This window comes from Besnoitia besnoiti (genome assembly GCF_002563875.1).
Source record: "Besnoitia besnoiti strain Bb-Ger1 chromosome Unknown contig00014, whole genome shotgun sequence".
In the NCBI taxonomy this organism is placed as follows: Eukaryota; Apicomplexa; class Conoidasida; order Eucoccidiorida; family Sarcocystidae; genus Besnoitia; species Besnoitia besnoiti.
The window spans coordinates 229248-256992 of record NW_021703916.1 but is presented as its reverse complement, the minus strand read 5'-3'; the positions used below and the strand labels follow the sequence as shown (position 1 = coordinate 256992).

Sequence of the window (27745 nt, the reverse complement as noted above, 5' to 3'; positions counted from 1 at the left end):
GCTCTTTCTGGGTCTGCCGATGTCCCTTGTCCATCTTGCTCCTGTCTCGTTCTCGTCTGTCTCTGTTTCAGTTGCTCTTTTCGGCGCTCACGCTGCCCTGTTTCTTCCCTGTCGCATCACTCTGTTTCAGCCTGCTATGCTCGCTAGTCCTCCGTGCGTGTGTTAAAAGATGACGGATTCCCGCCGCAACGCTGTTTGCTGGCCTCTCTCCGGGGCTCCCCTTTCTTCAACTTCCCCATTCTGAGTTTCTGTCTCTCTGTGGCGCATTTCCACGAGTTTTTCGGCAATATGGAAGAGTCTGCCCTGCTCGAGGCGCCTGCGCTCGGCAGGGCAACTGCCGCCACCTCCTCACCCGTCTCCGTAAGCCCTTTTCTTCATTCGTCATGTATATTTCGCGAACTGGAGACATCTCTCGTCTCCGAGGTTGTGTATTTTCACCTCTGCTTCGGCTGAGAAGTCTGTTGTTGCCGCTGCCCGCACAGAAACACCGCGCACGGGGGATCGCTCAAATCCCTCCTGCAGACGCACTCCGCCTCACTCTCCGCGCGAAGCTGCTTTATCTGGATCTTTCGGTGTCTTCGCTCCTTGTTCTGCGTCCTGTGCACGCTCGTTCGTTTGATCAACGCGCGAGTCTATTTAGAGATATGCGTCTCCGTGGTCAGCTTCGCCCGCGCATCTGCGCTGTATCCTCATATTCAAACAGGTAGCTCTGTACTATCGAGTGCAGATGAAATGTGCATCGCGGAGACTGGGAAACGCATGAGTTTTCGGCGAGTGTGTCGATCTTCCAGTCGAGGTTTTCTGCAGAGCGGGTGGCGCGCTGTCTCTCTGTCGTGCTTTGCCTGCAGCACTCGGCCTTCATCGACATTGGATGGGTGTTTGCTCTGGCGTGCATATGCGCGATCGCCGCGTGCCTGCTCTCAGGCAGCACAATTTTTCTTCATCTCGCACACTACGCGTTTCCTTCTCTGCAAAAGTATGTCGTCCGCATTCTTCTCTTCGCCCCCGTGTATGCCGGTAAGTCTGCCTGTTCAACGGGCCTCTCTCGAAAAGCGAGCGTTATTTCTATCCGCCAGGCAAGCGTTTCTAGACGTGTGGGTGTCGGGCTGGAGGCGCGGCCTAATGCCTCATCCCTTCGCCAGTTGTTTCCCCTGCATCGCTCAAGCTTGTGCGTCGCGTGCGACGACGTCCTTTGTGCGCCGTGTTCCTCCCCTACTTACCTTTGGGGCTTGCATCTTCTTTACATTAAAGATAGGGTTTTACATAATTCTCGAATTCTTTTTCAATTAAAACATTTTTCGGATCCTCCTGCTTTTTTGTGCTGTCAGCCTTCGCTTGGTCTGTTCGCGTTTTTTCCTGCTCTCTTTGGCAGTGGGGCTGTGGCGTTGCGCTGCCGGCGAGAAAGAAAGCGGGCTCAACGGGAAGGGCGTCTCTTCGCCGCCTGCAGTGTCACGCGCATTCACATGCAAATCGTTACACCTCTTTGGATGTCTGTCGTATAAATCTTTGTGTATATTTCTCGCTTATCTGCGTGCGCATGGGTGGATTTGTGTGTGGTCTCGCTGTGTGTTGTCCGTTTGCATGCAGTTTCGTCGTTGATTATTTTGATTCTCCCTGGGCAGTTTGTGTACATTGAGGCGCTGCGGGACGTGTGGGAGGCGGTGGTCGTTTACTCGTTTTTTTGTTTGATTCTCGCGCGCTGCGGAGGCGAAGACGCCTGCGCAAGTGCCCTGAGCCGCGATCCCGGCTCGATTCGCCACCCGCAGCCCATCCCCTTCCTCCTCCGCCTCTGGCGCCGGCTCCTGCGCCTCCGCTCGCCCGCGGACTTCGCGCCGGGACCCGCGCCCCCCGGGCGCCCGCGCAGAGACGGCGAGGGCGTGGGCTCAGGCGGCGCCGTGGTGGTCGTTCACTCGACGGCGCTGGATAAGTCGAGCGGCTCGTCCCCAGGGCGGCCTGCCTCGCGCGCCTCGGTCGAACGCGACGGCGGCGACTCCGCGCAGGCGGCGGCGGCGCCCTCTGAGGAGCCCGAGGGGCGCGGCCGCGCGACAAGCTTCAGCGCACGCGAAGGCTCCCGGCGCGACTTGTACTCCGTCGGCGGCGGGCGGAGACAGGAGACACAACTCGTGCAGTGCCTTGGAGGCGACGACAGCGTCCTCATGTGCAGCGAAGACCTGCCCACCAACCTCGCCTTCGTGAAGTGCTGCAAACGGTGGATTCTCCAGTTCATCTTTGTGAGTCAACCCGCCCACGCGCGCAAGCGACCCAACAGGATAAGGCCGTGACGGCGAGGCGGGGGAGGGGGGGGGGGGAGGGGAGGCCGGAAGGCGGTCCCTTTGGCCGCGCGCGCCGGTGTGCGCCGTTTGTCTTTCGCGTGTTGCGTCTGTGTCGCGGATGTTTGCGCGCCTCCCCTCTTTGCTGGGTGTCTCCGTCACGCGCGTATCGTCCGCCTTGGTGTGTCGTCTTTCTCGTCCGTTTTTTGCGCAAAAAGCGCATTCAGAAGGTATTTTCGGTGCGTGCATGTGCTCTCTCTAGCCGTCGGGGCGACGGAGCTCCCTTTGGCTGCGTTCTGTCATGGCCCTTCCGCGAGGACTCTCTGGCTGCTCGCTGCTGCAGGTGAAGCCAGCCATGGCGTTCGGCTCGCTGCTCGTGTTTGGCCTGGGGCATTACCACTCGCTGGGCTACCAGATCCCCAGCCTCATCATCTACAACGTCTCCGTCTGCGGGGCGCTCTACGCGCTGGGCCTGTTTTACCTCGCCACTCGCAAGCTCCCCGCCATGGTGAGACGCCGCTCCGCAGACCACAACAGACTCGAGTGCATCGAACGCTGCGGGAGGCGCTGTCTTGCGCAAAAGGATACTTGTCTGCGTGTGTGTAGGGGGCAATGAAAACAGACATGCCGCTGGGGGCGGTGTCTCCTTATATGTACTGTGGATACACACATATATACACATATATATATATATATATATATGTACAAACATTCATATGTATATATATATATATATATATATATATACGTACACTCACATATACATATAGAGAGAGAAAGAGTTGTATATATATTTGTGGGTGTGTCCTTTGTTTGTGTGTGGCGTGTGGCTCTCTATGCATGACGGTTGCGTGGGATTGGATTGTTTTTGCAGCTGGATTTTCACCCCGTCGCAAAGTTTTTTGCGATGAAGCTGGTGATCGTCGCGACCTGGTACCAGGCCTTCTTCCTGGGCATCATCGACGGCATGACTGTCCGCGACGTCACCGTAAGTGAAAACAGAAAAGGAGAGAGCTGCAAGGGCGCATGCGTTCCTTGCAGACTCGCGTAGCGGGATTGAGGAGCCTCGACCCGAGCTGCCTTCTTGTCTTCGTGGCGCATGCGCCAATCTTCAGAAAGCGGGGAGGACACCTCGCTGTCTCGAGTCGCGAGAGTAGATACACATGTCTCGCGAGACGCTGCGACATGTGCTGCGCGAGGTTTGTAGGGCCTCGGGTTTTTTTCTTTTCAAGTATGAAACACAGACTCGGGGGCTCGGTCGTGCGGCAGGGCGGCACCTTCGCAGGGGTCAGAGTTTTTTAAGGTTCTTTTCGCCGCGTCGTTCCGGGATTTTTCTGCAGAAGTGGTCAAACTGGCTGCTCTGCGTGGAGATGCCGTTGTTTGCTCTCCTGAATGCCTACGCGTACCCCGTCGCGGAGTTCCTCGCCTCGGCGGGCGGGGACGACTTTCGCCCGTCTGCCTTCGAAGGCCGATCGACGGCCGCCGGTTCCGCGAACGACGGCGCCGCCGGTAAGAAGAAAAGGAAACCGCCGGCGGCCCTCCCGCCCTCCTGCCCCCCCCCCCTCCCTTGCTCCTGCCCCCCCCCTCCCTTGCTCCTGCCCCCCCTCCCCCCCCCACTCCTGCCCCTCCCCTCCCCTCCTGCGTCGTCGCCGCCCGTGTGTGGCCGATATTCTCCTCTTGGAGACTAAAAATAGCACGGAAGAATGCAGGCACATGTTTGCCCATTCCTCGTGGGGGGACGAGAGGTCGGTGATAGGCGCGTCACTTCTCCGTCCTGAAGTTCTACTTAGCTCACTTGTGACATCTGATGGTGGCCTAGCGTTGCTGACTGACAGTTTTGTTCAAAAATAAGTTTCGGCTTTCCTCGCGGATCTGCCCGTGCTGCCTTCTCGCCCCGTCTCTTCTCACGCTGAGTTTGGCGGCTGTAGTCTTTCTGGCTCGCGCTTTCTCTCGTTTTCTTCCGGTTCCTTGTCTCCCTTTTGCGGCTTCCATAGCCGGATCGCTGTTTTTTGGGGTGCTTTTTTGCAGGGACGGGCAAGGAGAGGCCGGTCGTCGTGCAAGGCGTCGCGCTCGGCGATGTGCAGGCGGGCGCCACTGCGAAGTCTGGCGCGTCCGCGGCCGCGCCGGATGCGCACAAAGCGGCGTTTCCGGCTTTCTCCTCTTCGTCTACGTTCAGCGAAGTCGGGGGCACAGTCGCCGCCCGGATCGACGCTACGCTGCATGTCGCGGCCTCCACCATCGGTCGGCCCTTCCAAGGTAGGAAAAAGTGCAAAAGTCTACAAAAATGGCAGCTGCACCATCCCCCCCCCCCCCCCCCCCTCCCCTCCCCCTCACCCCTCCCCCTTTCCCTCCTTCTCTCCCGAGACAAGCAAGGCGGGCATCGGCAGCAGCGAGGCACAGAAAGGCTTTGGATCGAGCGCGGTTCGTCTGTTGCGCGCACTGTTTTTCGCAGGGTTGAGTTGCGTGGCGGACCCCGCGGCGCGCGAAGTGGCGCTGCGGAACGTGAAGGACGCGGTCATCATGTCGGATGTCGTCACAGATGCGTATTACAACTTCCACACAAAGTACAATCAGCACGCGCTTCTGATCAACGAACCTCCGGTAAGCTGCAGGCTGTTGGCGCCTCTCCGTGTGCGTCGGGGTGTCCCGAGCGCGTCGCAGAGAAGCTGAAAACTCGAAGCAGACGTGTGCTCCTATGCACGCAGAGTGTCCTCGCGTCCCGAGGCCTCGGTGCTTTCCATTCAATCTCTCAAGGACCACAGGCGCCGGCCGTCCTCCTGAGGCGCGTGTGGTCGGCAGGGGCCCCGTCTGCGTGGTGCATGCAAGCGTGGGCGTTGCGCCTGTTTGACAGCGCATGCAGATTTTGTCTTGTTTTTTGTTCAGCCTGAGACGCAGAGTCCTCGCGAGAGTGTCAGGGATGGCAGTCCGTTCACGTCGCCGCGCGGTCTGCAGGAGCCTGCGGACGCGACGGCGGGGCGTCCTTCGTCGCGTTTTTCTCTCAGCGTACCGCCTCGCGAGGAGAGCGGATTTTCTGACGTTCCCTTGTCTTCCGCGTCGTCCTTTCCTGGGATGTCGCTACACCTCGCTCCGGAGACCGCTGTTTCTCGTTTGTCCTCGGCGCCGGCCTCCTGCACTTCGCGAGAGGAAACTCTGCAGCGAGAGCGAGACGAGGAGTTCTTCGCGCTCTTCCCGCCTTTCGCGTCGAGTCGCGAAACGCCTCGAAATCACGAAAGCGAACGCGGGCTGTCCGGCGGAGGCGGCCTCCCCAGTGTACCTACACTCCACCCCGCCCCTGGCGCCGCACGCCCAGAGACGGCGTGAGAACGCGGCAACATCGGGCAGAAAGAAAGAGGAAAACAGAAAATAGTGGGGGTTGGGACAGCGCTTTTTTCGTTGCTGCCACCTCCACGTCCCCGTTTTTCGCTTTTCAATCCTCGCCTTTCCTGGGGTCGCGAGTCCACCGGTCTCCACGTGTGTGCGCGCGACAGACCTCTTTTTCTTCACAAATATACGTATATGTATACATAAATATGTATATATATTTTTTTCATTCATACCATATACTTTGCATGCGCGCATGCAAGTGGCAGTCTATGTGTTTTGCGTAATTTTGTCTGTGCGCAAGATATGTTTCCGTGTGCACTTCGCTGCCGTTTCTCTTCTCCGCGCGAGCATGGAGGGAAAGCCTCCTCGTGCCGGCGTTCTTCCAGCGGCATTCTCACTCGTGCGCCGCAGCTGCACTTTCAGATGAATCGCTTTTTAAATACTCTACACAGCGCGCGGGCAAAGCGTCACGCCACAAGTCAGACCCACGCGAAAACGTCACACGTCCCTGACTCGCCTCTCTTGGCACATGAAGACGACAAAAAGCAGGGAAGTTCCACTCGCCGAGCGTGAGGACCTGAACGAACTCGCGCTGGCGCGTTCACAAACAGTCGGGCAGCCTGGCCGCCTGGCTGGTCGGTCTGGGTTGCATGCATTGAAAATTGAAAAAAACAATCTACGAAGATAAGAAAAAGGCTCCTCCTGGACGGAGAGCAGGCGAGCCCTCTTCTCTCTACTCGTTTCTCGCCTCTTCACTCGCTTCCGCGGCTTTCCTCCCGCATCCTGTGTCTCTCTGCCGCGCCTCGCGCCTCACGCTCCTTCTTTTTCGCGCGCCTCTCTGCTCTCTTCGGCGCGCGAGGCCCGAGGAAGCACCCCAGAATCTTCTCGCGTGGCTGGGTTGCCTCTCCTTTTGGTGTTTGGAGCATCTAGTAAGGAGCGCATCGGCCCTGGGCGAGTTTTTGCTTCTCACCGCATCGGTCGCCTTGCGGCCAGCGGTGATTTCGAATGTTTAGCTGCTTCTGTCTCACGCACGCGAAGGGAGAGTTGCCGCTCGCCTGCAGCGGAAAAGAGAGGAGAAAAACGAAAAAGTTCTCGAAACTTTCTTCTCTGCGCGCAGCTGGAGAGTAGCAAACGACCCCTGAATCGAAGACCGAACGGAAATCAATCCTGAGCCTTACGCGCACGCAAAGAACGAAAGATCTGCCGCTATCGAAGTTCGCAGGCCGAAAGCAGAAAGCGCATGCGGCCTCAGATGCAGACAGGCTAAAAAAGCAATACGCCCCGAACGACGCAGAAAACGAAAAAAGGCTGGGTTCGCTCGCGTGCTTGCCGCGCGTCCGCCGTGCTAGACCGAGGGCGTCTGCTGTGGCAGACGCGGAAAACCGGCCAGCGAAAGACAAGAGGGAGAAAGCAGCGCGTGGAGCACGTACGGGTAAGAAGACGCGACGGCGCAGGAAAGGTGAAAAGGCGGAAAAGGGCGCGCCTGTCCTCACTGCGCGACGCGTCTTCTGCCTCGATGAATACGCTTCCTTACAGGCTCCTGCTTCCACGCGCACAGCCGCCCGTCTTCGCCGCAGGTGACGAGGAGGCACGACGAAGATGGGGACGGAGAGGCGAGGGGAGAAGGGAACGAACAGGAGGGAATCGTCGTCGCGTCTCTGCAGCAAAAAGCAAAGAGAAAAAAACGCCCCTCCATGCGAGCAGAAGTCACAACGGCGCCAGTGCGAATGCACAGCGGCACAGGCACCCCCCACAGGCGCGGGGCTGGAGCCCAACCGCGGAGCCCGCGACGACGCCGGGCGCGTGGGACCATGATGGGGACTCTGGACTGAGCGAAAAAGAGACAGAAAGCGCAGACACAGAACGAGAAAGAATTTCGGCGAGGTGGACTCACCTGACGAGGCCGTTATGGCCAGCGTGGCCCTGGGGGACGACGAATTGCGCAGCGGGGAGGAGCTCGTCGAGGTTCGCGTGGAAGAGGAGCAAGTCGCCGCGAACGCTGCCTGAAAAAAGACGAGAAAGCCACACACGAGGCAACATTTTGGTGAAAAGACAGAGGCTCGCTTCACGTCCTGTGGATGTTCACGGGGGGTGGACAGGGGGGAGGAACGAGCCGGCTAGAAGACGCCGCAGACACGCACGCCGCACAAGATTGCCCTGCTTATATTTGCTCCATTAATGCACGGCCTTCAACTGGTGACAAGAAAGGAGAACGAGAGCCCAGATGCTTCCGCGACAGCTCGCAGCCTCCGCGAGTGAAAAACAGACAACACGAATTCCTGTCGTCAAGCCCTTCCGCTCCGCAGGCGGCTGCACCGCCTCTCGCTACCTCCCGGCGTGGGCGTGGGAGCTTCGGCTTTTGGAGCCCCCGACGAGCTCATCACCGAGTTACAAACTCCTCCTGCTGTTCGCGGCCGTGCAACGTGCAAACAGCGATGGCAAGCTCTCTCGAAGAAGAAAATGCGAGGGAAAACGCAGAGGGAGCCTGCGCACGGCGTCGCACCGGGGGCGGCGTGCGCGCCTGTCCGCAGCGAATCGAAGACCCCCGCGCCGCGTCAGGGAAGCCGACCGGGGCCGCGGCGCGCGCCGACAGGTGTGCGTCCCGGGCGGCGGTGGCGCAGATGCCGCAAAGGGGCCGCGGGGGGCAACCCCCCCAGAACCGAAAAAGCCGGGGGCGTCGTCTCACCTGCGAGGAGGAAGAGTCGCCCCGAGGCTTGCTCGTAGAAGCTCTCGACGATGCAACCGCCACTACTTTCTTCGACGACGAGAGACGGGTGATTGCGCAGCTGAGTCCAGTCCGCCTTCTTGGCGATCTCCCAGCGCTGCGCGTACTCCTCGTCGACCTCCATGTCGCCTGCGCCCCCCCGGGCGCCCGCCGCGAACTGCGCCGAAAGGCCCCTCAGCTGCCACAGCGCGATGTCTTCCATCGGACTCGTCACGCAGAGACAGTCGTCCTCCGGGCCCAGCACCGAGACCTTCTTCACCGGCCGCTCGTGCGAGAAGCACGACACCATCAGCCGGTCCTCCTCTTCGTCGGGCTCGTCGGGCTCGTTGGGCTCGTCGGGCCCGTGGCCCGTTGCGCGGCGCGGCGCGGGCGGAGAAGCGCCAGCAGTGGCGGAGTGCCAGCTGCCGCGGCGGAGGTCGTAGACGCAGACGAGTTGGTCTTCGCCGCCAGAGAAGAGCAGATGGTCAATTGTCGGGTGGAAGATGAGCGAGGTGATGGTATCAGAATGGGCTTCGACGCGCGCGAGGGCGTGCTGCACGTTCGCCTCCTGTCTGCCTTTTCCGCGCTTCTTCTTCGAGCCGCCGGCCGGCGAGGGCGCGGCGACAACAGGCGCCGTGTCTGTCGCCTCGGCGGGTCCGGTCGCGCGCAGGTCAAAGAGGAAAAAAGCTTGCTTCAAGTTGGTCGCCAGGAGACGGTCGGCGCTGTTCAGGGACACGGTCCATACCTCCGCGTCGGTGCTGCCGGCGGGCGCAAGGCGAATCGTCCGCACGCAGGCGGCGGAGGCCGAGCCCGCAGAGGGCGCAGTAGAGGCGACGCGACAGTCCCACAGCCGCACGGTGCCGTCCTGCGACGAAGAGGCGAGCAGGTCTGGCGACGCGGAGAAGAACGAGAGGTTGGTGATTTGCGCGGCGTGGGCCTGAGGCAGCTGCAAGGTCTGCTGGAACGTGAACGAGTCAAAAAACAAGACAGACTTGGAGGAACTTGAGACGCACAGACGCGACGCGGTGCTGTTGCAAACGACGTGCTGCAAAAAGGGCGGAGACGCTCCCCCGGCCGCAGGAGAAAAAGAGGCCTGCAACGTGAAGGGCGAAGTGTCCACGAGGTTCGCAGTGGGCGGGCAAGAGGCCCGCCCCGCGAACGCAGATGCAACCGCTGCCATGGTGCGCTACGGTTTGGTTTAGCCTCTGCGAGATCTAGCCGGCGAGACAGAGACAGAAGACAGAACAGACAAACGGAGCAGACTAGAGGGATACAAGCACCCAGGCCTCCACGTGCAAGCGGCGCATGCCCTCAAATTCGCATGTTTGGTAAACCTGTCGCCGCGAGCCTACAGTCCTCCAAGATACACCTATCGCAGGTCGACGTCTTTCGCTGCAAGTAAGGCTGGGACGCGAGGCGCATGTCCACGAAGACCTTGCGCGCTCCTGAAATGTCGTTCTGGTCCTACGAAACAAAAAGAGTCTGAAAAATGAAGAAGAGACTGCGGAAACCTAACGACGTTGGCGCACAACACACAACAGGCCAAGTGTCCGCTTCGCGCGTGACGGGGAGAGTTGAAGACGGAGCCCCGCGAAATTGAGAAATCCGCACGGAGAAAAATAAGAAAACCTACCCAGCTTTACTCCAGTATGGAATGTTTTTCTGAAGGCGTTTTTGTCACGGAACTCCTTTTCGATGGTATTCCCGCCGGAAACTACGCGGGCGTATCTGCATGCGATTTTTAATCGCATGCGCTCATGCAAGCGGAGAGACGGGACCCGGAACGCATGAGGTCCGCCAGACCAGCTGTCTGCTCGACATCTGTTTCGACTATATAACGTAAAAGTGTATCTGCACCATAAAGCAAATTCAGCCGGTCGGCGACGACAACCGAAGAGGTAGCTACTCAGGCGGCGCGCGCGGGGCGTGCAGCGGGGACGCGCAGACAGCCACGCGGCGATTACAACCGCAAAGAAAGCCAATCAGCGTGTGTGCTGGTCGTAAGAGAGAGCTTGGAGCTCTCCGTCAGCAGCAGGAATGTGTTCTGAGAATCGGTTCACGTCGTAGAGGTACACGGGTCTTTTGCAGAGAGGTCAATCGTTCACTCGGGAGGAACGCCTGAGCGGCACCCGAGCCGAAACAACGAGTTCCGTGTACTCCGCAGGAACTCACATGGAAGGGGTGGCACTGGGGGGAGCGGCAGCGGCCCTGTGTCGAGGGTGAAAAAGCAGCGAAGGGTGGATGGCGGAGGACCTGAGGCAGCCCGTGTAATCGTTCGCAAAATAGATATTTACGCCTGAGTGCGCAGGTGCCTGCTGTAAAGGGAAGCAGACATCTCTCTATGTATATGTCAATATGCACTATACAACATATATATATATATATATATATATATATATATGTGGACTCGAAGCGCTGGCACAGGCTCAAACGGACTGTCTAATTCGCGTATACATGCATCCATGCACCTGCGAATGAGGCGCGACGGGTCGTCAAGCTTCTTCGAAAAAGCAGGCGGTCACTCTCTCACGGCGGGAGTCTCTGGTCGCCAGGGGAAAAACAGCAGACCTTGCACGACGTGGCTTTCTCGTTCCGCTTCTGCAACGGTCCTCTCGTAAACGGGTTCAGTTCAGCGTGTGCTTCCGCAGAGTGCACAGAGCTTTCGATTCACTTGTCTCCTTGCGTCACGAGGAATTACGGACTGACGCTCCATGGTTTCCTACGTTCTGTTTTGTCTGTATCTCGCGGGAAACTCGTGAACTGCGTCGACTGTCAGCAGCACCGTGATGCTCTCCGCATGTATCTCCTGTTTTTGACCTGTCCCCTCTTCATTTCCTCCCATGTTCCGAAAACACTCACATTAGTACCGCTCTTCACAGGTTTCTCTTACAGTTCTGTGACCCGGAAAGACGTATTGAGAGTTATCATGTCAGGTCCGTGGACAGGAAGCCGGCTCTCGAGTGAGCTCGCGGGTACGATAGAGAGAGAATCTGCTTCACTAAACCGTTGTTTCGCGCAGGCCCGAGTTGCACTCGCTTACCGCGTTGTTTATCTTTTTGCTGACAGAAAAGCTGGCTTCCCTTGCTTTGCCTCCATTTCTGGCCTCCATTTCCTTCTAGCCTACGGGCTGTATGCGTATCGTCCAGCGAAGGGCAAAGGCGCTACGACGTGAGACTTTTTGATGGAGCAGTACTCATCTCACTGTGGATGGAAACAATGTATTTTTGCCTAGGAAATCCTGGCAGAGGAAAATCAGGTCACCGGGGCTCTCGGTGGCTTTAACTCAAGATGCGGTGCCCTCGCCAGTGTTGGTAGAGTTTTTCGGGTCTGACGAGTCGCTGAGCTCGAAAAGGGTTCCCGCAGGTGCAGAAAGAATCAGGACGCGTTTTCGCTGGTGCATTCGCGCAGCAGGTTTCTTTGGCGTCATCTTGTGTCCGCTTACTTGCGGCCCTGACAGGTCTGCGTTATATCCGTTTGTGGCTGTCAGCTGACCTCAAAACGCAGCCGCAGAGGCCTATCTTTTTACTAAAATCGCAACGAGTATTTCGCTCCTGCGGCGGAAGGAATCTCGAGGTTAGTTTGCTTACACGTATAGAGGCGCACACGCGAATCTGTGAATCTGACCCTGAAGAGTCAACGGCGGTTGCTTTATGCAGTAGTATGCGAATATTGCATCAGGGCGTTGGGTCGGCGTCTACAGAAGGAAGGTCACCTGGTCCATATCTGGCCCCTCTTCCTTCTAGTATTTCGTGGATTCCACGGTCTTAAGTGCTTCGCCCCCTCACCTCAGAAATCGCGTTCAGCAGCTGCAAGTGGCGGCTGAATGTAGTTTCTGTTCGCCAACATGACGAAGCAACCACGCAAGGATCCTCCATCGGGGAAATATGCGCTTGTCAGTGAAGTTTCAGGACTCGCAAAGGCGATCACTTTATGCAAGCGCCGCCCTTCGCAGGCACCGTGCAAATCTCCCGCTATCGCACGCTTCCCGCTACCTTCTAGTGAACCTTGTCAGTCTCAATGTGGAGCACTGCGCCGGCGGCGCCGGCTTTCCGCCGCTGGGCTGCATTTACGAAGGTTTTTTCCTCTTTGCCTCGCTACTGTATGCTTCGTTTTTGCGGGAACTCTCCCCTCCCTTGTGTCTGTTGCTCACGGTGATGGGCTCCCTTTCCTGCCTGAAGACCGGCGAAATCCTCTAGCGCTAGTCACTCCAGGCGCGCCGCCGACTGCAGACGTCAACTATGAGTCGAGGAAAGACGGTGCAGAGGCGAGTCCTCGGCTCAAGAGGTGGCAAATTCCAAACAAAAGAGAGTCCACGAGCCGTGACGAGCCTCAGGTCACCCTAAATCCAACGTCAAATGGCGCTCGCCGCCTCTCCACCGAGACTGGCCACGAGGAGGCCACGAATGCCTCTGCCTGGGATATGTCTTCTCTGCCGCCTTTCCAGGCAGAAACTCCTCGCTCTCCGGCGTCGCGCAGCACATTTGCCTCTTGGTCGTCTACCGGGCCTCTGAGCGTCGTGTATGGCAGTGTCCTATCCTCTTCTCTGGGCTCGTTGATCCCAGGCATGGAAGCGAGGGAGGAGGAGTTGCGTCGAGGTCGCATCCGGGCTCAGGGTTTCATTCTTTCAGAGCCAGCTGCGCTCCAAATCAACCCGAAAGAAGCAGCCGAGCAGTTGAACCGTGCCAAGCAGACCGCTACAGCCATTGCCATGCGACATGAGCAGGCACACCTCCGTGCCGAGACAGACGCGAGCGGCAGCAGAACCGTTAGAGAAGACGAGTCTGGCGGGACGAATGGGGGAGAAAAGAGAAGCACATTTGCTCAGAAGCAGGATGAAGAGAGTGAAGCCGACGAAGGATCTAGCGGCGCCACCCAACCCACCGAAGAGGAGCCTCACCTCCCGTGGTTCGAGAGGCCCTTCATGTCGCTCGCAGCCTCTGCAGCTCAGGCAGCTCTTGCAGCAGCTGCTGCCGCGGTACGTGGCGAACTGAGCTTGGGAACTGACGACCTCTCTGCGCCACCCAGTCCTGTGACTCCTAGTTTGTCGAGTGCTTCGTGGGGCGGAAATGGAGAAAAAGCCGCGGGTCCGAGCAGGCCAGGGCCTGGCTCAGCTTCGACCCTCGAAACTGTCAACGAGAAAGTGGAGGAGGTGCTCCACCACGTAGTGGACATGTTGACGGGCGGCTCGCGCAGCCGCAGCAGTTCGGGGGCACCCAGCCATCCGCCCAAACCGGCTTCTGCGCTCGGGGCGGAGCGAACGTCTGGCGGCGCCCCGCACGCTGGGAATGCGCTCGCGTCTGTCGAACGGAACTCCGACACAAAAAAGCGACACGACGAAGGAGAGGTTTCGCGAACCCGGAGTGACGACGATGCAGATGAGAATGACGTCAAAGTCATGGACGAGACGTCCATGACTGCAGAAAAGGCCGTTCAAAGTCCCAGCGCCAGCGACCAGACCATCACGCCGAGTGAGGCGGCTCCGCCTTCGTTCACTCGGGCCTCCTCCCCTGACGCGAGCAAGGATCACTCGAGTGTAATACCGGCGGAGGAAGACGCTGTAATTGACACGGATGGCGAGGAACTCCTGCAGCGTGCACACGATCTCACAAAAGCCGTGGCGGAGGAGCCTTCCAACCGGAGACGCACGAAGCGCACCAGCAGCTCGACAGACGCGGGTCGTCGACGGGGACCAAAAGAAGGACACAACACGGCTGAGGAGGCAGCCTCCAGGCACAAGTATGCCTCCTCCTCGCGTTCCAGCGAAAGCTGGCTGGGCAGCAAGATCTTTGCGGAAGCGCCAAGCGAGCGAACCCAAACTCCTGAGAGACAAGCGGGTGGCCCTTCAAGTCGGCTGCCGCGGGGGGAGAGGCGCCTTCCTGACTCAAGCCCCGAGAGGCCTGAGAAAGACGCACTGCGCCAGGCTGGCGAGGCCCTGCGCGATGACTTTCCCGTCTGGAAGGGAGGCGGGGCAGCGGCGTTTCGTGTCCTGAGTCGTCATGGCGTGAAAACTTTGAACGCGTTGGCCCCGGCGTCGAACAAAACGGCTCCCAATGCATCTCCCGACGAAGCCGAGAGCCGTGAAGCGCGTCGGGCTCTGAGCGGAAGGAACAGCAGAGATCCTCCGGCAGACGGCTCGACCGAGCGCGGACGACAAATTGACAGGCCGGACAGGAAACACGGACCGCGCGGGGTTGGTGACGCATCCGGCACCATCACTCTTCCAGAAGAAGAAACCAAGCGACGTCGAGACTCTTCCAGTTCCTGGACGAGTGCGGAAGGCGCCACCGATTAATTGTTTCGAAAAGCGGACAGGGCGGACGCGGAAGGCATTGCGCAAGCTGAAAATGCCGCAACCAGCCACACAAGCCAAGCTACGACTCTGGAGAGGGGAGCAGCCGTCGGGTGCGAGAAGTCTCGTTCGCAGCTGCAGGTCTTCAGCGTGCACGAAGAGTCGCGCCTTCCCGCGGATTCAGCGCACGGGGAAGGCGGGGAAGCAGCGGCATCGTCGGTGGAGAGCTCAAACCCTCAGTCTCCCCCTTCGTTAACCGCTGGCCTGGTTGATTTCTCGACGCTGTTGGCAGACGTCTCCTCTGCCGCTGGGCTCCGCACAGAAGCTCCCTCAAGCACAGAGTCAACCGTCCTCCTTGCCGATAGCGTGAGATCTTCGACGCCGGCCTACTCGCCCCATATCCTCGCAGCCACCAAGAGTCTGAGGAAGCACGGCTCCTCCTCAAGCGTCAGCAGCGGCGCCACCAGGTTGTATCGTCAGTTCTTGACAGCCGACGAGGCGGAAAGTCGGGCAGGAGAGTCTGCCGAGCGCGGGCGAGCAGGCCTGCAGACTCCTCCCGCCGAACTTCTCACCGATCCAGAACTTGAAGAGCCGCGAACAGCATCCCCGTTACACGCTGCTCCCAATAGCCCAGCCGTTACCCAGTAAACGACGCAGGTTATGGAGGTTATGGAGACCTCTGAGGCAAACGCGCCTCTTCAGGAGCCGCTTGCCACGGGTTCGGCAACATCCCAGCCTGCCGCCAGCGCCGCAACACGCGGCAAGGCGATCGCTGCGGTGTCGCCTTCGCAGCTGAAACAAGAAGGCGAGGAAGGAGAACTGGACGGTGCAAGCGTATCTTCCCCTGGCTCACCCGATGCGACGTCTGGCGCACATTCTGCATCCGCCGTAGCTGCTGCGGCCGCTGTCTCTTCCGCAGAGCAACTTCGCGAGTTGGATTGGCACAAAATTCCTCGGGAAAGCCCCACGGTCAACCTGGTAGCACCGTTATTCAATGACCTGCTCGGACAATGCGGCAGCGCTCCACACACGCCTACTCTGGATCAACAGCGGATGGCCACTAGCAGCGCGCGGACGTCGTCAGCAGGAGCGCGTACCGTCTTCGTGCAATCGCTCGAGCCCCACGGTGGCCTCGCTGCACCTGCATCTTTTGTGGCGGGCGAGGGAATGCCGCAGACTGCATACTCGGAATTATGGAAACCTCCAGGGAAGACGCTTGCGCGACTCGACAAAGCGCCAGCCGTCCACAGTGCACCAAGGGAGCAGGCGTTGGGGGGCGCTGGCGTCGGAGCAGCCCCCGGGACCGCCGTTCCAGTCTTCGGGCTTGAAGCTGCCAGACACGAGTTGCCCACACGGCACCTCTCAATCCACTTTCCTCACCGCCTTACTCCATTGGGGGGAAGCACGCAGAGGAAGACGCTGCTGGGGGCGGCCTTCCGCCGCCTCTCCCTGCGTCCCATGTACCACCTCTGCGGCGAGTCGTGGGGCTCCGCACAGAGTTGCCCGTCGGCCCGGTGCTTCCTCCGCATCCCGCCGTCTCAGCCCTCCGCAGTGTTGACGCTACAAGTCTGACAGGCTATCCAGGGTCCAGCGCCCTCGGCGGGGTACCCTCAGTCGATGCCGTGCACATAGCCCCGTCCGTCCCAGCGTGGCCAGGTGCCTTCGCAGGCTTGAGTGGTAGAAGAATCATGCAGGCGGCGTCCACGCTTTTCAGAGGAATTCGATCGGACAGAAGTTCTTCTAATGACCCCAGTGCACGCGACTACAGCCGGAAGAGGGATGTCCTGATGTGATCTGTGGAACTGTAGCTGCACTCCACTGGCCTCTGCCTTCATCGCGATACAGCATACACCCACAGGTTTGCATGTCCATTCTGATCAAGGATAACTCACAGTGACTTGACACATACGAAGTTGCCAAGTCTGCACTCGCAACAGCTCTGCTGGAGGCATCCCGGTCGCAGATAACGTGCGCTGCTCGACCTGGCAGTTTCTACTTATGACAACGCCGAAAACTAACCTCGCTTCAACATTCGGTTTCTGCTGCTGTTTGCCTAGGACCGTACGGCCCAGAAAAGCGCGGGGGTCTGCGGTAGTGGCAATATGCGTGACAAGGCAGCGATCCCCTAGCGGCAACGGGCAAACTATTGAAGCGAGAAGCGAAGTATGTTTCAAAGGAAACGGATGTGTTTTAGCCGGGAAAGTAGCGTTCTTGTTTTGGCGGCTGCATCTCCCACTGACAACACGTTTTGCACACTACCAGCAACTTCTGGATGTATACTAGACGAACGACTGTCATAACTACGACTTCCAACCGAACATGGTCGCCGCGGCGTTGAGATACACTTCTGGTTGTCCCGCGCAGACCGCTGAGTTAGTTGCTCAATCCGGCTCGCAGCTGGTGCCCCTGTCAGCTGCCTGACGCTAAACGACGCTGTGCCAGACCGCGTTGTCCATGAAAGACAAGAGTTCTTGGTAGCACCAGCTCAGAAATCCGCCTTGTCCTTGGGCCCGCACAGTCTGCTTCCGGCAGTCATCTCCGGAGCGGGAAAACGCGCGTTCCCCAGCGCGGTCCGCAAACATGACCGGCAAACCAGCACGCCCTTTCTTCCTCAAACGGGATGACTGCGTTCCATGCAGTCTCCGCTCTACGTCTAGGGGCTGCAGCTCCACCCACCTGACGTCGTGACCGCACTGACATTCGAAGCGCCAGCAGAGCAACTCGCTACCGCACCACCTGCTGGCAAACTGCGCGCAATGAAGACAACTCAACCGACTGCGCCGAGACCACTGCAGCGTCCTCGCAGCGGGTACGTGAAGCGCTACTGGAGCACGCTACTTCCAGCAGTACAAACTGAGGCGCACTCAAGCCGAACTAGCCAATAGTTTGTACCTCTTTTCACTGAAAAAACCCAGTTTTCATTACAGGCGAGACGCGGAAAAGGGGGGGTCTAAAGGACGAATTGACAAATTCTCTTTCGCACGCAGTCACTTACAGCAAGGAACGCCCAAACCGAGAGGCACCGTTTTCCAGTTTCTGAAAGGAACCAAGTTATGAAGACCCGGGGAAAAGGGTGAACAAGACAAAGCATAGACGCCTGGGGTCTTAACACTCCCCTTTTCCGGGGATCGTAGAAAAAAAAAGCAGCTGAAAACGCGTCCTCGAACCTCACGGAATATGGATATCTCACTCCAAACGACGACTGTGGAAAGGTTAAATGAAAGCAAGAGACAAGATACGTCGTATTATTTGCACAGACATCTCGAAGACAAGTAAACACGTGGCCACCAGCGGCTCTCCCTCTGAAAAGATGCTTTCCCTACCGCGTGTTTGACCACGCCATCCTCCCACTTCTTACGTATGAACAGTCCACCAGGTGCAGAGACACCACACAACACTGTAGTCCCAGTTTCTCTATTGGGATTTGTGTTGATGTTTCCACACCAGGGCGTATGCGCCCGCTCGCTACAACTCGGACGGCACACGACGGAGCTGTCCGCGTCGGTAATCAACTCTGTAGGTCACCACCCAGAAGCACACAGGAACACTTTATAAAGAGCGGTGTTGGTGCATTTTTGGAATCCACAGCGGAAGTCCAAGTTTACAGGCCGTAAGGGAGATAACGGGAGCTTCTGTGACTAAACTAGAGCCAGAAAAATGCACGTAGTCCGGTGTCTAAGGCACGACCCCAAGGGCACTTTAGGCACCGTTTCTCCCGAGAACTGGTCCCTCCGCACCTCCACCAAAAAACATTGACGCCAGATTTATTTGCCGCCCTTCTTGTACGCAATCATTTCCCTCTCATAACGTGCCTTGTCCGCGACCGCCTTGGACTCGTACGGCTTCTTCTGCGCGTCTGAGAGCTTCCCCCACGCCTCCCCGACCATCTTCCCAACCTCAGCCAGCTTGGACTTGAGCTCGGGGTTCTTGCGAATGATCTCCTCACGCTTGTCCTTGGAGAAGAAAATAAAAGCGCTCAATGGCCGCTTAGGCGCATTGGGGTCCTTCTTCGCCTTGGTCTTTTTGACGATGGTCTTCTTGGGCGCCATTGTGAGACTCAGACTACTCCTGTGGCGAGGGTAGTAGTTGCAGTAGTAGTATTGCTGCAGCTTAGTGCTGTCAGGGCGGCGACACGCAAGGCGTGGAGCAGTTGGGCGCGCGCAAAATCAGACTGAAGACGGAATACAAAAGCGCATATGTCGTTTTCGGACGCCACGCAGGCCGACAAGCGAAAAGAAAAAAAAAGAAGACTGGATGCAGCAAAAAAGAGAAAAAAAATAGCAGATGCACAATACTAAATCACCTGTGCCCGTCCTGACAGACGTGTCGTGCGTTGTCCGGTTGCTGTGTCCCAGAGAGTGTACGCAACGGAAGCCCAGCAGGCCACCGGAAGGCCGGGGTAGTTCTGCAGCCACAGGGGATGTGGCGGCGCCGGCGGCTTCGCGCGAACGCACAACCAACCCCCCCGAGCAGCAGGAAGGAGCAACGCGGCGGCGCGCGCATCCCTGTGAACTACGCTCCGGCTGAGCCCAGCCAGTACTGCGCGGCGGCGCAAAACGACTCCTGGTACAGCAGCATCACCACACAGGTCCTCCGCAGGAGACGTCGACGCATACTTTCCACTTTGCGTGCAAGACCGCACCTGCGCTTTCGCAAAAAGAATGGCTCGCTCTGCGAAAAGAGACGCGAGGAAAGCCAGACGCACGCGATTTGGACGCTGGGAAAATGCGTGTGTAGCCGCAGGAATCCACGAAACCACAAACAAACTCAGAGACAAGCAAACCCTTTGAGACACTCCTATCTCAACATGCCCCCCGGGTGTCTGCTGTTGTCCCGAGCCACCAGACTGGGCGGACACAAGGGACCTGCTCCGCGTAGTGAGACGGACACCACGACGTGAGGAATTGCCTTTTTGGCATTTCTTCTTCGCGCACAGACACGAAGGTGCCGTGTGACGCGCGTAACTTGTACTGCACCATCGCTGCGCTGGACTTCTCTGACACACATTGACGGAGCCCTCCAGATGTGCATTTTGAACTCTCGAAGCGTCTTTGCCCTCAGATTGCGTCACTGTGTCAACGGCATCCTTGCCGACCCCGTCAGCAAGGACACGCATCCGTGTCCTCGCGTCCAGCTTGCGACAAAGACGGAGAGGCATGAGCAGAAACGCCTAGCTGCGTCAGAAACTAGTGAGGTGTCCGGGCCACGGGTATCGCGCAGATGGAAAACGCTTTCGAGCGCGAATTCAAGGCGCACGATACCGTCCAGGTGCGTTGTTTCAAGACACGGATGCTTTCTCCACGCTGTGCGCATCCGCGGAGGAACCAAACACCGTCGGGGCTCGTCTTGCCTTGCCCTAGCCTCTGATGTACGGAAAAACGCCTCTCATCTGAGAGTTTCACGCAGTTTTGCGGCCTGCCCCTCCACGCGTAGGCCAACGAGGAGCCCATGCACCCCGTTTGCGTGGCGGTGCGTTTGCTTCGGATGGGCGACGGGTCAGAAGCGTCGGACATGCTTTTCTCACTGGCTGACTGCGCCTGACCTTCGACTGGAGGTTTACCGATCCGGTCAAGGCCCCATCTCTCACCTGAGGGCTTCGCATCAAGCTCAGCGCGAGCTAGGTAGGCAACACCCGTCGCTGCACAGAGTTTTTTCCGTGCTAAGAAGTGAGCCAGACAAATCTGTGCGCTATAGTTTGTAATATCTACAATGATACCCGACTGCGACGCTGCTGACCTACGCTGAGCGGGATGTTTACATTTGGGGGTACGAGAGACTGTAGACAGGCTCCGACCGTCCAAGCTTTCGACGACTGTAGTTGTCGGTGTTCACATCACGGTTTGTATCCACGTACTATGCGGTGGGAGAGAATCTCTGACTCGAGCACACTGCACATGCATGAACGGCGTTCACGCGCCGAGGGACTCCCTCCATACAATGCACCCATTCGCTGAAGAAGTTACACAGAGCGGACATTATCATTGCCTCCCGGTTCCGATCTCGACGCCGGCACGAACCACAGTTGGCGCGACTAATATGCCGCCTGGAAAGCACCACCGACCATCGCGTCGATGTCACCGACCTTCCCGTAGTTTTCTTCGATCGTGTTGATTCCGCTTCTGGCCGCACTGCAGACAGCATTACAGCACGACAAGGCAGCTCTTGGGACAGGGAAACCCACACTGACAGAGAAGGAATGGCTACCGGCTCAAAAAACCTCTGCAGGTCTGCACAATGGGCTGTAGCGCGTGTAGCATAAAGCTACAATGTAGGCAAAGCGGGCATGCTCCCCCATTCGACCTTTCTAGCTTACTGTGCCAAACGAATGAGACTGATGTGCTACGCAGAGAACACATGCTATATCGTGGTACAAAATTGTCACTGCGTGACCTCATGTTTCTGGTTTACGGCTATATAAGCTCAATTCAATCTACGTGAACAGTGTAACATGACCTGGCAGTTCACGATAAATGATGGAACCTGAAGGGGTGCACAGTAAAGGTGGCTGCCGGTGAACATACCTGCCGTGCTGGAACAGCATGATGGCCCGCGCTGCCATGAACGCGATGGCGAGTGCGACAAAGAGCAGGGCTGTCTCGATACGGACGGCAAGCCTTTGACGGCGACCGAAGACGTGCACAATCATGAAACTCGATAGAACAAAGCAAGCGAGGGAAACCATGAAACACCACAGGATTCGATCCTGCTGTTTCCTTAAATATCGGATAGCGTTATGCACCGACTGGAAGCCGTTTGCCCCTCGCAGGGCGAGCCCTGTAAACAACACAAATAAAGACACGAAGTGGTGCCGATGTTGCCGCGCTGAGTGGCTCGTCGAGGCACGCCTCTCCCCGTCGCTTGTATGCCGCTCACCGCGACACGATCCGTATTCTTGTTACACACACATGATGAGTCTCTTTCGTTCCTAACAAAAGAGGGTTACAGATGCCTCATCTCCAAGCGCCCCCGGAACAATAAGCTGACCGGAGTCTTGATGGCGAGGGTACCTGGGGCCAGGATGCAAGAGAAGGTACAACAGACGATAACGTAGAGAGCGAGAATGAAGCTGAGACTTGTCAGAGTAATGTGGAACAAGGCCGACCACGCAGTTGCTTCTTCTGGTGGAGGGCTCGCGAGCTGTTGGAAGGAAAAACCAGCCACGACGGTCGCTTGCGTTGCAATGATCCAGTAGTTCCGGGTAAACCAGTCGAGCTCGGCCTTCCGGATCAGCACGTCTTTCTTGCTGGCCTCGGTGACCAGCTCGTTCTTTAGAATTGACAACATTTTCGAAGGTGGTTGACCTCAGGCAAACACGAAGGCGCAACTAATCAGAGGACTCCGCTGCTGTGTACCGCCGGAATGTCGTGGAGGCGACAACCACGCCGCCGGCTACGTACAAGCAGAGTGCACGCAGACACCAGTACGTCTTGCCAGGGAGCTTACACAAAGCAAGGAAACAGGATCCAGGTGAAAGTTCACGCTTTTCGCAGGAGCATGTGCAACAGACATGAAACGCACTTTCAGTTCCGTGTCGACGCGGACACACGTCGTTCACGTCCAAGGGCGGCTCCCGTTCAGCTTGTCTTAAACTCAGAGGCCATTATCTGTCTCTACCAAACCGACTCCGTCATTCTGCATCGTGCCTTGTGTGGCACGTGAAAGCTACCTAAACGCGGCGGCAGTCGTTTCAACCACGCGACATGCGGACATCAGCTGTCTTCTCGGCGGCCTGTCTTGCCGCCTCTGCTGCGAGCGGGTCGCGCACGCTCGACACCTGCCGCGAATCGACGTTGTCGTCGCCGCCATTGCACAGGTGGCAATCGTATCACGCTGCAACAACGGAGACATTGCTCAACGTAACTGCTGAGATGCCAGAGAAAAAACGGCGGCGCAGGAAGACGTCGTTTCACTTGGAGTCTGCGGCCGCATCATTCGTGCATCTTGTCTTGGCAATCCAGGGCCATAAGCATTGCAGCAGCCACGAAAAGTATCCGTATAGCCAGCAGCCTTTACTCGATGCCAGCCAGCCCTCTTGGAGCAAGGGAATGCGGCGCTATGTGGGTAGATGACTGACTGGTGGCAATGGCCTCCAATCCTTCAGGTCCGCAGCTGTGTCTAGCTCATTATTCGGTAACCAACTGACTCGGGCACTAACAAATCACTTCCGCAGTCCGTAAGAGCAGATGCTCATCGTCCTTGACCAACAGGGAACACAATGCCACTACCTCTACCTCGGCCGAAGTCTTCGAAGATTGGCATGAGTACGAAAAATAACTCGGTTCTCACGCCTTGCTGGCGCCGGCTTAGCTATTGATACCGTTCACCACACCCTCGCTCTACGTTCGGTTTCTGTCAGTCGCGAGTAGCCACGAATGAGCTCAGCTGTGATTCTGCTCAAGAGCAAAGTCGCCTGAGGTGACTGCCATGCCTCCGCTGAGCAGAAAGTGGTAGGAAAATCCACTTTGTCCCCTGACAGGTTCCAAAACGTGGAAGCATGCTACAGAGTGCTTCTGTGCCTCAAAGACTTTTGCGGGTAGGTTGCACCAACAACGCTAAGGTCGGTCGACATAAGGCGGCGCCCATCGCTGAGGTTGGGCCACGTGAATGAGTTTTCCTAAGGAACTCTACCTCCTCTCCCGAAGAGGTAGCAGTTCATGCGAATCTAACCCGGGTAGAGACACGCTTAGAGAAAATGCAACAGAACTCCCAAGGCATCCATCCTGCTGGAGGTACACCCTGAAGGCGACTCGCACTTGCCCTTGGAACGGCTCCTCTGTGCGGCGTCGAGTTTGTCATTTGGTTAGAAACTGCTTCGAGAACAAGGGACTTGGAGCGTTTGAAAAGTGTGGAGCCGCGTCAAACTACACATCTACAGCAGCCTTCGACGCTTCACTCGCATTGCTACGTTGCTGCAAAAAGGCACCGTTTCCGAGCTGACAGCTGTCGGCGCGCACTAAAACAACGTACGACGACAAGCTGTACCCCGTAGACCAGGTTTTCGCAGACAAACAACTCAGCCTGCGGGGTCACGGGTAGCCTAGCGATACGGACGGTCGTGCGCCCCTCGACCCGCACGGTCTGCGGTCATCTGGAAGACAATCTCGAGCGAACGAGAAAAACGCTTTCCATACCAATCCGACGTCCCTTGGAAACCCTTGGAAATCGCACGGTGACGCTTCAGTCGGCGGTTCATAGTGCGCCCTTCCTGGAGTATCTCCCAAGGCGACCCGCGAACGGGCCCCCGTTTTGGAATTAAAGTTGAAAAATAATTCTGCGCACTCCCTGCATGGCGTCCCCTGAGAGTTTAGCTGCATCACGCGTGGGTGCGCACGTGTGCTGCCCATCGGCGCCTTTGGCTGCGGAGAGGAGTCCGCGGAGCTAAGTCTGCGTCGGAATGGTGAGAGGTGCGCTCATGTACGCCTCGTGTGCGCGCTTGCGCTTCACCATGAAGCAGCAGAGCAACATTAGAACCAAGCCAACGACCATGACCCCCGCCACCACCGCAATGAGCGGCCCATGCTGACTCATTGCCGCTGCCGGGTCGGGTTGCTCGAAGATGAGTGGGCGCTGCGCAAGAGGACTGCCGGTCACTTGCAGCATCGGATTTGCCATCGTTGCACCGAGCATCTGCCAGTTGATCACGAAGGACATTTCCGCCGGCACTGCTGCGACGTCTCGCGTGGCGGTCGGCCGCAGAAGCCTTCCACCATTCGAGGCGGTCCTCAATCTCAGTGGCTGCCCTAGAAGAGGCTGCCTTCTCTCCTCAGGCGTCGAGAGGGCGTAAGCAGATCCCGCCTCGCGCGCCGCACGAGATGTTAGGTCGTCGACACTGCCCCTGCCGGTGTGAAGGTCGAAACCTCCACGGCCCAACGCCTCCTCGTCGCGACGCTTCTGCAGCACTTCACTTTCCTCCGCGCCTGCACCGCCCTCAGACCGTGGAGACTGGGCGCCCTCTAGACCGCGGGTCACAGCCCCGCCGTTATCACGGCCCCCATCCATGAGAAACCCCTTAAGGCCTCGTGCACCTCTCGGCGGCTCGAGGAGAAAGGCTCCAAATTTACGAGACAGAGAGCGGGAAGGGTTGAGTTCTGAGGTGGACTGCGCGGGCGCGCTGGAGGCGCGGAGCTCGGAGGATGTCTGCATGAGCGAGGGCTGGCGGACGTGGAGCGCGTGCGACGCGCCCTCGCTCGCAGCGGCTGCAGCGGAGGAGGAAGAGAAGGGCTTATGGTCGTCTTCCATGCGAAACGATGGAGTGCTGAACGGCTCTCTTCGGGCCTTTGCCTGTCCTGGGAGGGTCGGCGAACGAGACGGGAAGTGACCTGGAGGAGAGGGGCTGGTCGCTGAGGCACCCAGGAGCGGTACCAGGGCCGCGGGCACGATGAACATTTGCAAGAAGAGGACGCACAAATGAAATGGGAGATGGCGACACACAGATGAAGATGCAAAACGTCCCCTTACGAGAGGAGGCAGTGTAGCCACACAAGTTCCTCCTCCGCGAGCCGCTTCAGTTCGGCCTGACTGCGACGCACAGCCACACGCGCCTCGTCGACAATCGCATTTTGAGGCTCGAAATTCACTACAGGCGCAACAAGCTGAAGCAACGTAGGTTGCTCTGCTTGCAGACAGCTCACCGCCGCCCGCCATAGTGTAAGGGGCAGCGGACGGGGGCGCTAGAAGGAAAGGCGAGAATCAGAGTGCGCTGCAAATCACTGCAGCCCAGCGCCGCTCCATCTTTCCATCCCCCCCCCCCCGAGCGGTTGTCTGCTCGACAGATTCGGCGTAAACAAGGTAGTGTCGACTGAAAAATCTATGAGAGAATGTCAAACAGCATGCAGATGTGGGTTTCGCAGAGAAGCAAAGAGATGAGTCCTACAGAGCCAGAGCACTGTGTCTCGAAGGAGAAGGGAACGGCGCGGACGCGAATCACGGGAGCTCAACCCGCTGTACGACTGGCAAGCAAAACGAGAAACATGCGCGGAAACCGGCGGAGAAAACAGGAGTCCTCATCACTTTTGCTCAAACGTGCAGACCAGCCGGGCATGCTCCAGGAGCAGTATCTCATTCCAGCCTTCGACGCGTCCCCTTCAGCTAGCTGCTGCCCTGGCATTAGCCAGGCGCCGGCGTCACCGCATGCCATTGAAGACAGAGGCGCGCCCCGGTATTTCTGCGGTTGCAAAGCGGAGACTTTGCGCGAAAAAAATGGAGAGAAGGGAACATCCTGCGAGAAGGACCTTTTTTTACACACAGGGTTTCCGCCTTGCCCTACCGACAGGCACCGTCGTCATTTTTCTTTCGCGGCGGCTGTCAGGTTCGGTTCTCTGAGCAACGTTGGGTTTACCTACACCAACACTCGAATTCTGTACAAGCAAACCGAATTTTAAAAAAATATCCGCCAGAATGAGCTAGTGGAGAGATTTTGCCGAGTGCCTCTTGTCTGTTTTGGCTGCTCATACCGCCATTCTTGCCGGCAGGTTTGGCCCGTGTCTTGAACGGCCAGCCTGACCGGATTTCTCCACTTCGTGCGACCAACAAAACCGGTGGTCTGTTAGTGTTTATGTCATCAACCTGTCAATGAAGTATCAACATTAAAAAAGTAGTATACATATGGTATCTATATGTAGCGTTATTTATTTTATTTATTTTATTAGAATTTTTTTAATAGTTTGAAGCCTTTTTACAACGAGCCGACGTAGGCTGTCACTGCATGCAGTATCTGCGCTGCTTGTGGACGAGGCCTACAGTTGTTGCCCGTTTGGGACGCCATGTGAAACGCCCTTCCGGGACCCAAAATTTCCGCCTAAACCATGGCGACCACCGACGTACCCTGCATTACCTCTACACGCCAACTGTAGACCTGGCATGCGAACAGTGCTGCAATCTCGCACATAATTAATTGTTTGCCAGGGTGTCCCGAAGATGACGCTGAAACCGTTGGATGAACTCAGTCCTGCACTAGAGGTGCTCTCGGCAGAGAAGGAACGCATGCGAACAGCTGACAATTGAAAATGGGCACGCGATCTGCTCCATTTGTGCAAATCCATATTTGCGGGAGAAACCTGCGTCAAGTGAAGCCACGTTCGTTTGTGCCCTCCGTATATCAGGCAGTTTCACCGAAGCTAACGCAAACGAAACCTCGTTTACCAACCAACCTTGAATACACGGCTACCAGTTTCCATTTTGGAACTCATAATTTGACTGGTAGAGCCTGCGGTGTATCCAAGGAGGAGCTGCCATCACACTTTGCCCACAGCGGATTCAGACGAACATGAGCACAGCCCGTTCTGTCTCGCCCGCTGGGGAGAGTCGCCACGTCAGACCCTCTTCTGAGAATCACCGCAATGCCCCCGAAGCACTGGAGCCGTAGTTCCATCTGTCTCACGTCCGCGGAGCTCTCTCCGGACGTAGAATGCGCAGAGGCGTTGCCGCACCAGGGGGGGACTCGGGTTTGGCGTTCTATGCTTAATGCCAGCGTCGCAGTAAACAAGGCAGACTGGCAGCGCGCCGCTGCTTGATGCCCAACACGCTTGCCGAGGTGACACGCGCTGCGCTGCCCGTGTACCTTCCGGCAGCTGTTGCCTTGAGTGTAACTATCTGACACCCTGTAAACTTCCTGCTTGCGAAGTTGATTGGTGTAGTCTTTCTGAACCGACGATGCAGCGCAGCGATGCAGGTTGGGACACACAGGAATGGCGCCAGGTTCAAGTGCTGCAGAGGAAGACATGTGCCGTAGCCAAATAAGCCGACGCGTTTTGACGACTCCTCTCCTTGTCGCCACCACACTTGCTGCTTCGCTGAGCAACGGCAAGGCGTGACTTCTGTTGTTGTGCTCCTGATATCCTCTCTGGTGTAACGCGCAAAGCGCGGCCTTTGGAAATGGTGCGAATCTGTGGCGACCCACAGCAGGTACACCTTCTGCAGTCTGAGAAGCTGAGTCGAGCTGCCACATCTGCACCTCGGCGCCGAAATCGGCTCTACACCACTCTGGCGAATAACGCCGTCCACGCAGAGACCGACGGCCACTGCAGTCCGCCGACTCAGTGACTCAGCTGGCTGCAGACCTGAACGCGGTCTTCCGGCGAACCACCGGAATCGTGCGCCTGTGTTCGCTGCGCATACACTGCCGCGCTGCACTCCGTCGTCAGCCGTGATGCTCGCCAT

General features: G+C 57.8%; 7 protein-coding genes across 7 annotated transcripts; 3 read left to right on the top strand and 4 right to left on the bottom strand.

The window, feature by feature from the left end:
- Positions 1 to 288: 288 nt before the first annotated feature.
- Positions 289 to 5591, top strand: BESB_025180 (uncharacterized protein; the record flags this gene model as incomplete). Its single annotated transcript, XM_029361206.1, has 9 exons — positions 289 to 360; positions 849 to 1017; positions 1588 to 2231; positions 2614 to 2778; positions 3145 to 3258; positions 3611 to 3779; positions 4299 to 4526; positions 4723 to 4871; positions 5154 to 5591. 9 exons carry the CDS (start codon positions 289 to 291, stop codon positions 5589 to 5591), a joined length of 2148 nt encoding a protein of 715 aa, XP_029215561.1.
- A 929-nt stretch (positions 5592 to 6520) lies between these two features.
- Positions 6521 to 9478, bottom strand: BESB_025170 (WD domain, G-beta repeat-containing protein; the record flags this gene model as incomplete). The annotated part of the gene is made up of 4 exons (XM_029361205.1): positions 6521 to 6649; positions 7129 to 7252; positions 7489 to 7597; positions 8281 to 9478. The coding sequence occupies 4 exons, from the start codon at positions 9476 to 9478 to the stop codon at positions 6521 to 6523; spliced, it is 1560 nt and encodes a 519-aa protein (XP_029215560.1).
- A 2664-nt stretch (positions 9479 to 12142) lies between these two features.
- Positions 12143 to 14590, top strand: BESB_025160 (uncharacterized protein; the record flags this gene model as incomplete). Its single annotated transcript, XM_029361204.1, has 1 exon — positions 12143 to 14590. One exon carries the CDS (start codon positions 12143 to 12145, stop codon positions 14588 to 14590), a length of 2448 nt encoding a protein of 815 aa, XP_029215559.1.
- Positions 14591 to 15247: 657 nt separating this feature from the next.
- Positions 15248 to 16159, top strand: BESB_025150 (uncharacterized protein; the record flags this gene model as incomplete). Its single annotated transcript, XM_029361203.1, has 1 exon — positions 15248 to 16159. One exon carries the CDS (start codon positions 15248 to 15250, stop codon positions 16157 to 16159), a length of 912 nt encoding a protein of 303 aa, XP_029215558.1.
- Positions 16160 to 18351: 2192 nt separating this feature from the next.
- On the bottom strand, positions 18352 to 18636 carry BESB_025140 (HMG (high mobility group) box domain-containing protein; the record flags this gene model as incomplete). Its single annotated transcript, XM_029361202.1, has 1 exon — positions 18352 to 18636. The coding sequence occupies one exon, from the start codon at positions 18634 to 18636 to the stop codon at positions 18352 to 18354; it is 285 nt and encodes a 94-aa protein (XP_029215557.1).
- Positions 18637 to 20618: 1982 nt separating this feature from the next.
- Positions 20619 to 21871, bottom strand: BESB_025130 (uncharacterized protein; the record flags this gene model as incomplete). The annotated part of the gene is made up of 3 exons (XM_029361201.1): positions 20619 to 20715; positions 21109 to 21361; positions 21595 to 21871. 3 exons carry the CDS (start codon positions 21869 to 21871, stop codon positions 20619 to 20621), a joined length of 627 nt encoding a protein of 208 aa, XP_029215556.1.
- Positions 21872 to 23965: 2094 nt separating this feature from the next.
- On the bottom strand, positions 23966 to 24973 carry BESB_025120 (uncharacterized protein; the record flags this gene model as incomplete). Its single annotated transcript, XM_029361200.1, has 1 exon — positions 23966 to 24973. The coding sequence occupies one exon, from the start codon at positions 24971 to 24973 to the stop codon at positions 23966 to 23968; it is 1008 nt and encodes a 335-aa protein (XP_029215555.1).
- Positions 24974 to 27745: the final 2772 nt, after the last annotated feature.